The 14,264-nt window shown below is 39.3% G+C and overlaps 1 protein-coding gene across 1 annotated transcript in view; it reads right to left on the bottom strand.

Moving 5' to 3' along the window:
• enpp1 (ectonucleotide pyrophosphatase/phosphodiesterase 1) overlaps positions 1–14,264 on the bottom strand; it is a 67,711-nt gene that overhangs the window by 12,225 nt on the left and 41,222 nt on the right. Inside the window, exons 15-16 of the mRNA XM_034162277.1 lie at positions 13,603–13,690; positions 11,438–11,616 (exon numbers count right to left, since the gene is read on the bottom strand). Of these exons, the coding sequence (XP_034018168.1) occupies positions 11,438–11,616; positions 13,603–13,690 (267 nt within the window). The remainder of the gene's footprint in view (positions 1–11,437; positions 11,617–13,602; positions 13,691–14,264) is intronic.

Here is a 14,264-nt window from a genome sequence, read left to right as displayed (position 1 = left end):
CCAGCAGAACCAGGCTCAGGGAGGGGCAGTCTTCTGCTGGGACTGGTCGGGGCTGAGGGAGAGAACCAGGAAAAAGACATGCTGTGGAGGGGAGCAGAGATCGATCACTAATGATTAAATGCAGAGTGGTGCATACAGAGCAAAAAGAGAAAGAAACAGTGCATCATGGGAACCCCCCAGAAGTCTACGTCTATAGCAGCATAACTAAGGGATGGTTCAGGGTCACCTGATCCAGCCCTAACTATAAGCTTTAGCAAAAAGGAAAGTTTTAAGCCTAATCTTAAAAGTAGAGAGGGTGTCTGTCTCCCTGATCTGAATTGGGAGCTGGTTCCACAGGAGAGGAGCCTGAAAGCTGAAGGCTCTGCCTCCCATTCTACTCTTACAAACCCTAGGAACTACAAGTAAGCCTGCAGTCTGAGAGCGAAGCGCTCTATTGGGGTGATATGGTACTACGAGGTCCCTAAGATAAGATGGGACCTGATTATTCAAAACCTTATAAGTAAGAAGAAGAATTTTAAATTCTATTCTAGAATTAACAGGAAGCCAATGAAGAGAGGCCAATATGGGTGAGATATGCTCTCTCCTTCTAGTCCCCGTCAGCACTCTAGCTGCAGCATTTTGAATTAACTGAAGGCTTTTTAGGGAACTTTTAGGACAACCTGATAATAATGAATTACAATAGTCCAGCCTAGAGGAAATAAATGCATGAATTAGTTTTTCAGCATCACTCTGAGACAAGACCTTTCTGATTTTAGAGATATTGCGTAAATGCAAAAAAGCAGTCCTACATATTTGTTTAATATGCGCTTTGAATGACATATCCTGATCAAAAATGACTCCAAGATTTCTCACAGTATTACTAGAGGTCAGGGTAATGCCATCCAGAGTAAGGATCTGGTTAGACACCATGTTTCTAAGATTTGTGGGGCCAAGTACAATAACTTCAGTTTTATCTGAGTTTAAAAGCAGGAAATTAGAGGTCATCCATGTCTTTATGTCTGTAAGACAATCCTGCAGTTTAGCTAATTGGTGTGTGTCGTCTGGCTTCATGGATAGATAAAGCTGGGTATCATCTGCGTAACAATGAAAATTTAAGCAATACCGTCTAATAATACTGCCTAAGGGAAGCATATATAAAGTGAATAAAATTGGTCCTAGCACAGAACCTTGTGGAACTCCATAATTAACTTTAGTCTGTGAAGAAGATTCCCCATTTACATGAACAAATTGTAATCTATTAGACAAATATGATTCAAACCACCGCAGCGCAGTGCCTTTAATACCTATGGCATGCTCTAATCTCTGTAATAAAATTTTATGGTCAACAGTATCAAAAGCAGCACTGAGGTCTAACAGAACAAGCACAGAGATGAGTCCACTGTCCGAGGCCATAAGAAGATCATTTGTAACCTTCACTAATGCTGTTTCTGTACTATGATGAATTCTAAAACCTGACTGAAACTCTTCAAATAGACCATTCCTCTGCAGATGATCAGTTAGCTGTTTTACAACTACCCTTTCAAGAATTTTTGAGAGAAAAGGAAGGTTGGAGATTGGCCTATAATTAGCTAAGATAGCTGGGTCAAGTGATGGCTTTTTAAGTAATGGTTTAATTACTGCCACCTTAAAAGCCTGTGGTACATAGCCAACTAACAAAGATAGATTGATCATATTTAAGATCGAAGCATTAAATAATGGTAGGGCTTCCTTGAGCAGCCTGGTAGGAATGGGGTCTAATAAACATGTTGATGGTTTGGATGAAGTAACTAATGAAAATAACTCAGACAGAACAATCGGAGAGAAAGAGTCTAACCAAATACCGGCATCACTGAAAGCAGCCAAAGATAACGATACGTCTTTGGGATGGTTATGAGTAATTTTTTCTCTAATAGTTAAAATTTTGTTAGCAAAGAAAGTCATGAACTCATTACTAGTTAAAGTTAATGGAATACTCAGCTCAATAGAGCTCTGACTCTTTGTCAGCCTGGCTACAGTGCTGAAAAGAAACCTGGGGTTGTTCTTATTTTCTTCAATTACTGATGAGTAGAAAGATGTCCTAGCTTTACGGAGGGCTTTTTTATAGAGCAACAGACTCTTTTTCCAGGCTAAGTGAAGATCTTCTAAATTAGTGAGACGCCATTTCCTCTCCAACTTACGGGTTATCTGCTTTAAGCTACGAGTTTGAGAGTTATACCATGGAGTCAGACACTTCTGATTTAAAGCTCTCTTTTTCAGAGGAGCTACAGCATCCAAAGCTGTCTTCAATGAGGATGTAAAACTATTGACGAGATACTCTATCTCCCTTACAGAGTTTAGGTAGCTATTCTGCACTGTGTTGTTATATGGCATTAGAGAACATAAAGAAGGAATCATATCCTTAAACCTAGTTACAGCGCTTTCTGAAAGACTTCTAGTGTAATGAAACTTATTCCCTACTGCTGGGTAGTCCATCAGAGTAAATGTAAATGTTATTAAAAAATGATCAGACAGAAGGGAGTTTTCAGGGAATACTGTTAAGTCTTCTATTTCCATACCATAAGTCAGAACAAGATCTAAGATATGATTAAAGTGGTGGGTGGACTCATTTACTTTTTGAGCAAAGCCAATAGAGTCTAATAATAGATTAAATGCAGTGTTGAGGCTGTCATTCTCAGCATCTGTGTGGATGTTAAAATCGCCCACTATAATTATCTTATCTGAGCTAAGCACTAAGTCAGACAAAAGGTCTGAAAATTCACAGAGAAACTCACAGTAACGACCAGGTGGACGATAGATAATAACAAATAAAACTGGTTTTTGGGACTTCCAATTTGGATGGACAAGACTAAGAGACAAGCTTTCAAATGAATTAAAGCTCTGTCTGGGTTTTTGATTAATTAATAAGCTGGAATGGAAGATTGCTGCTAATCCACCGCCCCGGCCCGTGCTACGAGCATTCTGACAGTTAGTGTGACTCGGGGGTGTTGACTCATTTAAACTAACATATTCATCCTGCTGTAACCAGGTTTCTGTTAGGCAGAATAAATCAATATGTTGATCAATTATTATATCATTTACCAACAGGGACTTAGAAGAGAGAGACCTAATGTTTAATAGACCACATTTAACTGTTTTAGTCTGTGGTGCAGTTGAAGGTGCTATATTATTTTTTCTTTTTGAATTTTTATGCTTAAATAGATTTTTGCTGGTTATTGGTAGTCTGGGAGCAGGCACCGTCTCTACGGGGATGGGGTAATGAGGGGATGGCAGGGGGAGTGAAGCTGCAGAGAGGTGTGTAAGACTACAACTCTGCTTCCTGGTCCCAACCCTGGATAGTCACGGTTTGGAGGATTTAAGAAAATTAGCCAGATTTCTAGAAATGAGAGCTGCTCCATCCAAAGTGGGATGGATGCCGTCTCTCCTAACAAGACCAGGTTTTCCCCAGAAGCTTTGCCAATTATCTATGAAGCCCACCTCATTTTTTGGACACCACTCAGACAGCCAGCAATTCAAGGAGAACATGCGGCTAAACATGTCACTCCCGGTCTGATTGGGGAGGGGCCCAGAGAAAACTACAGAGTCCGACATTGTTTTTGCAAAGTTACACACCGATTTAATGTTCATTTTAGTGGATAAGATAATTATAGTGGGCGATTTTAACATCCACACAGATGCTGAGAATGACAGCCTCAACACTGCATTTAATCTATTATTAGACTCTATCGGCTTTGCTCAAAAAGTAAATGAGTCCACCCACCACTTTAATCATATTTTAGATCTTGTTCTGACTTATGGTATGGAAATAGAAGACTTAACAGTATTCCCTGAAAACTCCCTTTTGTCTGATCATTTTTTAATAACATTTACATTTACCCTGATGGACTACCCTGCAGTGGGGAATAGGTTTCATTACAGAGAGCTTTAAATCAGAAGTGTCTGACTCCGTGGTATAACTCACAAACTCGTAGCTTAAAGCTGATAACCCGTAAGTTGGAGAGGAAATGGCGTCTCACTAATTTAGAAGATCTTCACTTAGCCTGGAAAAAGAGTTTGTTGCTCTATAAGAAAGCCCTTCGTGAAGCTAGGACATCTTTCTACTCATCACTAATTGAAGAAAATAAGAACAACCCCAGGTTTCTTTTCAGCACTGTAGCCAGGCTGACAAAGAGTCAGAGCTCTATTGAGCTGAGTATTCCATTAACTTTAACTAGTAATGACTTCATGACTTTCTTTGCTAACAAAATTTTGACTATTAGAGAAAAAATTACTCATAACCATCCCAAAGATGTATCGTTATCTTTGGCTGCTTTCAGTGATGCCGGTATTTGGTTAGACTCTTTCTCTCCGATTGTTCTGTCTGAGTTATTTTCATTAGTTACTTCATCCAAACCATCAACATGCTTATTAGACCCCATTCCTGCCAGGCTGCTCAAGGAAGTCCTACCATTATTTAATGCTTCAATCTTAAATATGATCAATCTATCTTTGTTAGTTGGTTATGTACCACAGGCCTTTAAGGTGGCAGTAATTAAACCATTACTTAAAAAGCCATCACTTGACCCAGCTATCTTAGCTAATTATAGGCCAATCTCCAACCTTCCTTTTCTCTCAAAGATTCTTGAGAGGGTAGTTGTAAAACAGCTAACTGATCACCTGCAGAGGAATGGTCTATTTGAAGAGTTTCAGTCAGGTTTTAGAATTCATCATAGTACAGAAACAGCATTAGTGAAGGTTACAAATGATCTTCTTATGGCTTCGGACAGTGGACTTATCTCTGTGCTTGTTCTGTTGGACCTCAGTGCTGCTTTTGATACTGTTGACCATAAAATTTTATTACAGAGATTAGAGCATGTCATAGGTATTAAAGGCATTGCGCTGCGGTGGTTTGAATCATATTTGTCTAATAGATTACAGTTTGTTCATGTAAATGGGGAATCTTCTTCACAGACTAAAGTTAATTATGGAGTTCCACAAGGTTCTGTGCTAGGACCAATTTTATTCACTTTACACATGCTTCCCTTGGGCAGTATTATTAGACGGTATTGCTTAAATTTTCATTGTTACGCAGATGATACCCAGCTTTATCTATCCATGAAGCCAGAGGATACGCACCAATTAGCTAAACTGCAGGATTGTCTTACAGACATAAAGACATGGATGACCTCTAATTTCCTGCTTTTAAACTCAGATAAAACTGAAGTTATTGTACTTGGCCCCACAAATCTTAGAAGCATGGTGTCTAACCAGATCGTTACTCTGGATGGCATTTCCCTGATCTCTAGTAATACTGTGAGAAATCTTGGAGTTATTTTTGATCAGGATATGTCATTCAAAGCGCATATTAAACAAATATGTAGGACTGCCTTTTTGCATTTACGCAATATCTCTAAAATCAGAAAGGTCTTGTCTCAGAGTGTTGCTGAAAAACTAATTCATGCATTTATTTCCTCTAGGCTGGACTATTGTAATTCATTATTATCAGGTTGTCCTAAAAGTTCCCTAAAAAGCCTTCAGTTGGTTCAGAATGCTGCAGCTAGAGTACTGACGGGGACTAGCAGGAGAGAGCATATCTCACCCGTGTTGGCCTCCCTTCATTGGCTTCCTGTTAATGCTAGAATAGAATTTAAAATTCTTCTTCTTACTTATAAGGTTTTGAATAATCAGGTCCCATCTTATCTTAGGGACCTCGTAGTACCATATTACCCCATTAGAGCGCTTCGCTCTCAGACTGCGGGCTTACTTGTAGTTCCTAGGGTTTGTAAGAGTAGAATGGGAGGCAGAGCCTTCAGCTTTCAGGCTCCTCTCCTGTGGAACCAGCTCCCAATTCAGATCAGGGAGACAGATACCCTCTCTACTTTTAAGATTAGGCTTAAAACTTTCCTTTTCGCTAAGGCTTATAGTTAGGGCTGGATCGGGTGACCCTGGACCATCCCTTGGTTATGTTGCTTTAGACGTAGACTGTGTTTCATAATTATTGTATGGCCTTGCCTTGCAATGTGGAGCGCCTTGGGGCAACTGTTTGTTGTGATTTGGCGCTATACAAGAAAAAAGTTGATTGATTGATTGATATAATTGACTGAGAACCATCATTCCTTCCACCCAAAAACAAAACAAAACAAAACAACAGCAAAGAACAAAAGCACAAAAACCTTTTACCTTTTAATAGGAAGAAACCTCAAGAAGAACAAGTTTCTATGGAGGGGACATTACCATTTACAGGGAGCCATTGCAGAGAACCCAATACAGGAGAAATATGATCTATTTTTCTAATGCCTACACACATGTGCCTATGGTTTGGACCAATTGTGTATAGGGAGTAGTTGAGGCAACCTGGATTTCAATGTATTTAATTTATACAGCACAAAACTGCAACAAAGCTGCTGCAAGGCGGTTCACACAAGTATGGTCTAACCTTACCAACCCCTAGAGCAAGAACACAGGCGACAGTAGTAAGAAAAAAAACTCCTTCTGATAATATTGAGGAAGAAACCTCAAGCAGACCAGACTCAAAGGGGTGAACCACTACTTAGGCCAAAGTCCCTCTGTTAAATAAAAGACATGTGCAGAAGAGGTTACAATTTGCCAAAGAACACATCAACTGTGATGGTCTAGTGGTTAAGGTGTTGGGCTTGAGACCAGAAGATCCTGGGTTCAAATCCCCGCCTGACTGGAAAATCACTAAGGGCCCTTGGGCAAGGTCTTTAATCCCCTATTGCTCCCGGTGTGTAGTGAGCGCCTTGTATGGCAGCACCCTGACATCGGGGTGAATGTGAGGCATAATTGTAAAGTGCTTTGAGCATCTGATGCAGATGGAAAAGCGCTATATAAATGCAGTCCATTTACCATTATAACTGGCCTAAAGAGAAATGGAGGAATATTTTGTGGACTGATTAGAGTAAATTTGTTCTTTTTGGGTCCAAGAGCCACAGACAGTTTGTGAGACAACCCCCCAAACTCTGAATTCAAGCCACAGTTCACAGTGAAGACAGTGAAGCATGGTGGTGCAAGCATCATGATATGGGCATGTTTCTCCTACTATGGTGTTGGGCCTATATATCGCATACCAGGTATCATGGATCAGTTTGGATATGTCAAAATACTTGAAGAGGTCATGTTGCCTTATGCTGAAGAGGACATGCCCTTGAAATAGGTGTTTCAACAAGACAATGACCCCAAGCACACCAGTAAATGAGCAAAATCTTGGTTCCAAACCAATCAAATTAATGCCTCGCAGATGTGAAGAAATCATGAAAAACTGTGGTTATACAACTAAATACTACTTTAGTGATTCACGGGATTGCTAAAAAAAGCAGTTTGAACATAATAGTTTTGAGTTTGTAGCGTCAACAGCAGATGCTACTATTATTGTGAACACCCCCTTTTCTACTTTTTTTTACTAATAGCCCAATTTCATAGCCTTAAGAGTGTGCATATCATGAATGCTTGGTCTTGTTGGATTTGTGAGAATCTACTGAATCTACTGGTACCTTGTTTCCCATGTAACAAGAAATATACTAAAAAACCTGGATTAATCTTTTTAGTCACATAGCACTACTATTATTCTGAACACTACTGTAAATAATCTTACATTATTTATCTACATTAGCTTTAGAGAGTGCTTCTGTGTATTTAGGGCTAAACAAAATAACTTCAGTTTGGTCTGAATTTAAAAGTAGAAAATTACAGGAATCTAGACTTTTATGTCTGTCGGTTTAAAGATTCACTGTTAACATTACAAATGGCGGTCTGTGACATAAGCAGGTCTTAAACCAATAGACTGGTGTTTGCTTAATGCTAATTAGATGCTGTAATCACTTTAGTAAGATATGGGGGTTTATGCTACTGAAGTCTGAGTTCTAACAAGACAAGTACAGATACAAGTCTCAAGAGGTTGGGACTCTCTTGGAGGAAATAGGTCCAGACATGTTTGTTCTAAAGCTTCAGTGAGTAAACATGCGTTTGTTCGCTGAGGGTGGGAGGTAAAAAGTTTTCTCTCTGATGTCTTTTGGCTGTTCCCGTTTTTGCTCAGAGGCCATTATAGCAAAGCCGGCGTGCATTCACATGTTGACTTGGCACATATTTAATGCTTGATGCTCTTCCCAACATAACACCAGACGCACATGGAGAAAGGGGCATGAGTGGCGTTGAACAATAGAGCTTCTGTTTTGGAGGCAAGTACACTAACCCAAGCTAAAATTTCATCATTAAAGTGACTCGTGTGATCGTTAGTATGGAGAGATACAAGAATAATGTGCTTATTGAGGACCTTATCAAATTTAATCTCTGTATAATAATCGTCCCAGGTGAAGTGAGATTCATCAGGATTGCTGGAATATCATAACCACTCTTGTTTTTGTGATGTTTGTTTAAATTCTGTCACTGAACTAACATCGCCGTGGCCCTTCATGGCACAAGTTTTAATTTTATGGCATCTCCTGATGACTTCCTTGTAGTGCAGCAGATACCTCAAATAATCTTTCACTTGGTGATACAAGCACTAAATTTGGAACAGAGGTGCTTCAGGACCTACTCTCAGAAAAGGTCGCTATCCAGGTAAAAAAAACAACAAAATGGCCGCCATTTTCCAAGATGGCCGCCAATCGAACTGGTTTTTAAGTTTGTTTTACCTATATTTTAATTGAATAACCATATCTGGAAGATGTAGCAATGGAAATATATGATTTGGAGCCTAGAAAATCCAATTATGCAGTCAAAAACCAAAAACATATTGAAAAATCAGGTAATTTTATGTAAATTACGTAAATGAACACTCGTTCAATGATGTTTGCAATCTGCTAAATTTCCAAAAACATAACACCAATGATTACATGTTTGTTGCTTTGGTATGAAACAACGTCTCTGTTGATGTACAGTTTGCATAAGTTCTTTTCAGTCATCACATTTGCAGGAACATAACTGTGTACACTTGAGGCTGAAGCGATAGCATTTGCATCTTCCTCGGCAGTCAGTCTTGCATCCACATTTTGTCAATTGCTGGCAACTCTGTGCAACTGCAGGAAACTTTGACCACAGAACTTTCCAGATCTCACCATCTTTTATCCAACCCCAGTTGGCAGGACTTTCAATTTGCATTTCACACACAGTAGCCTGTCCCCATATACAGGCAGCTTGGAAGACAGACCGTTTTACATGCACTTGTCGGTGGAATGGCATCATACGGTCTCTGTTTCCGCGCAAACAAGTCCAGTCTTGCCTCATCAACCTTGTTTGCAGTGCTGTTCTTGTCATACATAATGATGACAAACTTCTCAAGAATGTTCAAATCAACATCTTCTATGACTGCTGGATAGTTACTGAGCTTATTGAAGACATGGGTCACTTCAGGACAAAAGTCCCATGCTTGCCATGCTGTTTTCTTGCCTTTGCCACGGAAAGGTGATAGTAGAGAAGCTTGAATCTTCAACTGGACTGGGTTGCTTGACGTGAGGACGTTTCACTTCAAATCGCAGAAGCTTCCTCAGCTAAAATTCTTGCTCTGGTGGTCTGACTTCTGTCTTGACTCTTCTAGAGAAGAATAATCAAGAAGTCACAAAAGCTGGAGTTTTAAACCTAACCAGACCCCTCCTACCGAGAGGCAGACTACTATAGGCTGGTGACTATAGCAGTTATTCTTCTCTACAAGAGTCAAGACAGAAGTCAGACCACCAGAGCAAGAATTTTAGCTGAGGAAGCTTCTGCGATTTGAAGCGAAACATCCTCGCGTCAAGCAACCCAGTCCAGTCGAAGATTCAAGCTTCTCTACTATGGAAACCACCTGGACAACTGAGAGCCTACACAGAAACACGGAAAGATGATACAACATCGCAGCCACTGAAGGCATGGAAGAACAGCATACCACTGGATTTCTCTGGGCCAAGATTCAACACAATGTCATGGATTGGCAACCACCTGATGGAATGACCATGGCCAAACTCAATCCACATCATTTCCAATCCTGCATCCTGGAGAGTTGCAAAATTGCTGACTGCAACAACAAGAATATCTGTATCACTTGCCTTAACTAACACAGATTTTGCCTTTTGCTTGGTTGCATCAAGAGCATGTGTGAAGATTCTGGTGTCAGCTTCTTCATGGTTGCACGGGCTCAAGCTCTCCAGACTGATGGGTTTGTTGGACAGAGTCTCTTTGCCTTTGGTCACAATTACAAGATTTTCAGCACACAGGGATACTATCTTGTCAGCCAGGAATTCAAAAAGCTCAGTCTTGTTGTCATTGTCTCGCAGAAAACGTTTCCAGTTAGATGGAAGCTTGGTTTTGTCAGTCACTCTACGTCGATCTCCTTTACCCCTTCTTGACCTTGTCTCAGCCTTTAAGCTTGAAGTCCAGTAAACATCAAAAACTATGTCTGTCCTCTCATATTTTGATGAGTATGTTTGAATTTTGGGCTATCCTTTTAACACCCAACCGTATGAAATATCAAAGCACATTGAGGTATGGGATACAACAAGGTTCAGGCATCTTGTGCCCTACACATAGCCCGATCGTTCATCCAGTGCCATTTAAGTCCCATGCGATCTGTACACCATCCGGGTAACTGATGCCCCATTACCCTTGGCTCGGATCTCCCGCGCTGGCACATCCTGTCGATTCAGGTGCGGCTATCTAACTATTATTCTACAACTAACTAAATTTCTAGTTAAGCTATATACAGGGGCTTATTAGATAGCATTTGGGACACTGAATTACTGAAAACTGTAGTGAGTATACTACAATAGATGGTAAACTAAAACTACAGCTACTGTACTACAAGCCGACACTGAACCCCATGCTGAGTCTCACAGCAATGATGCCACCAGTGTGCCCTGGTTGTGCTATGGCATCACTCTGATTCATAATATTGAGAACAAGAACTAGTTAACATTGTATTACAACAATGATGGCAAGGTTTTGTATGTAATATGTAATAACATGATCGGACAGTTGGCTGTGTCATAAATATGCATTTTCAGTCATGAAATGGCTGCCATTTTTAAAAATGGTGGCCATTTTGGAATGACACTGATACTATTAAGTTCTTCTGGTCAGAATACATACATTTTGATATTTCAAATGTCAAATTTGGTACATAAGTACCAAATTTGGTGCTTGTATCACCACGTGAAAGATTCTTATGTTATATTGACTTAAGCTGCCTCACTATTGTTATATTTGAACTTTGACAAAAGAGTGGTTCAGACCTGCCCTTCAACTCTGTTAACAGATCACAGGAAGCTAATTTAGCCTTCAGAACAGATGACGGTTTTAGCCACCTCCTTTATCTCTGTGTTTTCGGTTTGTTTCGCATAGCCAACAGGAAACAGGCTGTGGAAATATGTCAAAGAAGTCTGGAATGAGCAGTTTTAGAGCTAAAAAATGATTTATTGGCGCACAAATTGTGGGACCCGTTTAAATGTATTGAAACATCTTGAAAAATATGATTTGCTGATGTGGCACGTACCCACTGCTTGGTTCTACAGGTGCAGCCCAGGTTTTCGGTGGGGACGGGTTGGCTGGCCTCACAGGGCGTCTGATGGGAAAACTGTGCTGGGTGAACCGGCAGGTGTATTGGATGCTTCAACAGGTGGTTCAGACTGCCGTGGGTCCCGTTGTTTGGAGCTGGTTGAATACCAAGGAGGTCTGGAAAGACAGCGAGAACATGACAAATTAGGAAGAAGGGATTCAGACAATCATGGACAGCATGCCATCTGACTGTTTCACATAATAATGAAACTCTGGCTTGAAAATACAAGGATCCTATGTTGCACTTGGTGCAAAGCAGCACACAGCAAAAGCCTCATTTTCAAGCCTTGAACCCATGTTCTATAAATACCAAACGTACTTGCATTCATCAGTGTGCCCATGGGCATAACTGTCTTAAAATGAGGTGTGGTCAGGCACGGTGTTAGTGGATTGCGATCGTGAGGCCGCAGAACGCGATTGTGCCACAGACCAACAAAATCTAGCCAAAAGTCAAGTACTATTTTTGGTATGATATTCAGATGTGGCTTACATAGGTGTGCTCATAATGCTTGTACACTCAGCTTGTATACACAGGAATACAAAAAACGGATTTTAAAACAAAAATTAAAAGCTAACCAGTGGCCTAAGGTGACAACTGTTTGTCTTTGGTACTAGATGTCTTTGGAGGATCCTTGAGTACCGCTACAAGGACTCTGTGTTAAACAAGCAGTTACTTATGGAGACTCTGATCAGGAGTGTCATTTGCATTGTGAGGGAACATCAGCCACGGCATTTTGGACGTGGTGTGTTTTTGGACAGATGCGATTAATATTCCGGTGCTACATAGTCCGGAAAATATGGGAAGTGACTAAATAAAACCCCTTTGCATCCTGCACCTTGTATTTCACTCAGATTACCAACGTGCAAGTAGCAAAGTTGAGCTTGATGTGTCTTAAAAGCACTTACACTATGTGTGTAAACAGTGCACCATAGATCGTCAAGATAGGACCCATTGTGGCAGTAACAAGGTGGAGAGATACAGTTCGCAATCTTAACATATGGTTGTTTATAATCAAGCAGACTATGTGATCATCACTATTTGTCTAAATTAGTCCCACTGACACACAATCTAAAAAAGGTTATTTCAATAATATTAGTTTCTTGTACGCCAGGCCCACGTGGTGAATAATCATGCCAGTTATCTAAGCTCTACCGTGATTTGTTAAAAGGTTATGGCTGGAAATATGCTTGTTTTGTGTGTAAATTGTGTTTCAAAAAAAAGCATGTGGATATTTCTACTTGCACTGTTATTAAATTATAAAAGGCAGGACCATATTTAATATAAAAACCTGTCCTTCAGTACCCACCAATACTATCTCGTCCATTTATTTAATGACAGTGGAGATTTTTTTCAACAAATGTACTTTTTAACACTCTTGGATCTTGGAAATTTCATTAAAAAATGTCCCCTTCAATACAAAACTAACAACACACCACGTTTATTCCTTTAGAGTTACTGTATAAGATTCCTGACCTATATATAAAAGGGTTAAATTATATAGAATGTTGCAACAGTATTGTGCATGTTATAAAACGTGACTTCTCTTCGTTACAAATCTTGTCCAAGACAACAAAGTGTGGGGTCAGATTCACAAGGTAGTTTTGGAGAATTGAATGCATCTGAATCCAATGGCATATACACTTCTGCTTTTATTAGGGATTTGTTTCTGTGACAAGTAACATATTTATTTTTGACCCCCGTGACACATACTGGGAGCCCTTTAATGTGAAATTGCCCATATATTATCCTATCATGTAATACAAATAAACATATAAATACAAAACTCAACAAAAGGACTTTGCTCTATCTATTTTTTCCATATCTTCATCAAAATTGAACAGAAACTATTCCAGACAGTACTTGTAGGACAACTTTATAAAAAATGTTTGCATTTAATAATTTTTTTGTTCAGCCAATGTGTGGATCTGCTCCCATTTCCAGTCAGTTTAACTCCCGACTCTTTTCCATAGAATTTTGTGTAAAGTGGCCCAATACTTTTTGAGTAATACCACTGACAAACAGATATAAGTGGAAAAAACAATCACCTAAATGGAAGAAATTAATAACAACTATACAACACACTCTACGGTAAAATAACTCACCGCACATGAGATTATAAAGCTCGATGTTTTCAAACGGTGGCACTGTAGTATTCCTTTTAAAATCTGTGCCATAACCAATGAAGATCGCCTAAAAAAACAAAAACAAAATAAAACAAAAAAATTGACAACCATAAATATACTACACATGTTTTAAGATATTTATAAAAAAATAAAGTGACATTATAGTACTATTGTACTTAAAATGATGTAAACAACACCAATGAATACTTTGTGAAGCAAAAACCACATTTAAAGTCTTCATAACCATCAAACACTCAATAACACAAACAGGTCATTCATGAATATATATAAAAAACTGAAACAAAGCTATGCCTTTTTCTTATAAATGTCCTTATATAACCTCCAAAATGTAAATTAAAGATTTCCATTTGAGAAATAAATATCGTGTGGGATTTGACAATTTTTGTAGAAGTGTTTTTCTCAATGCTGCCTGTAAGCAGGCGCAACAATGTTTAAACTCTTACTCTTAAACGCTTAAACTCAGGTTGAAGCATAAAATGTCCAAGTGTAAAGTTGAACAAGTACAATTAGTGTTTAGTGGAGATTCACAGAATTTTTTGGGAATATTAGTTTGTATTTAACCCGTGTTTATTTCTGACCGTGACTTCAACAAATACGGTGAGGTGTTTTTTTGTTTTTCT

This window comes from Thalassophryne amazonica, chromosome 21 (genome assembly GCF_902500255.1).
Source record: "Thalassophryne amazonica chromosome 21, fThaAma1.1, whole genome shotgun sequence".
Taxonomy (NCBI): Eukaryota; Metazoa; Chordata; class Actinopteri; order Batrachoidiformes; family Batrachoididae; genus Thalassophryne; species Thalassophryne amazonica.
This window is presented reverse-complemented; position numbering and strand designations above follow the sequence as displayed.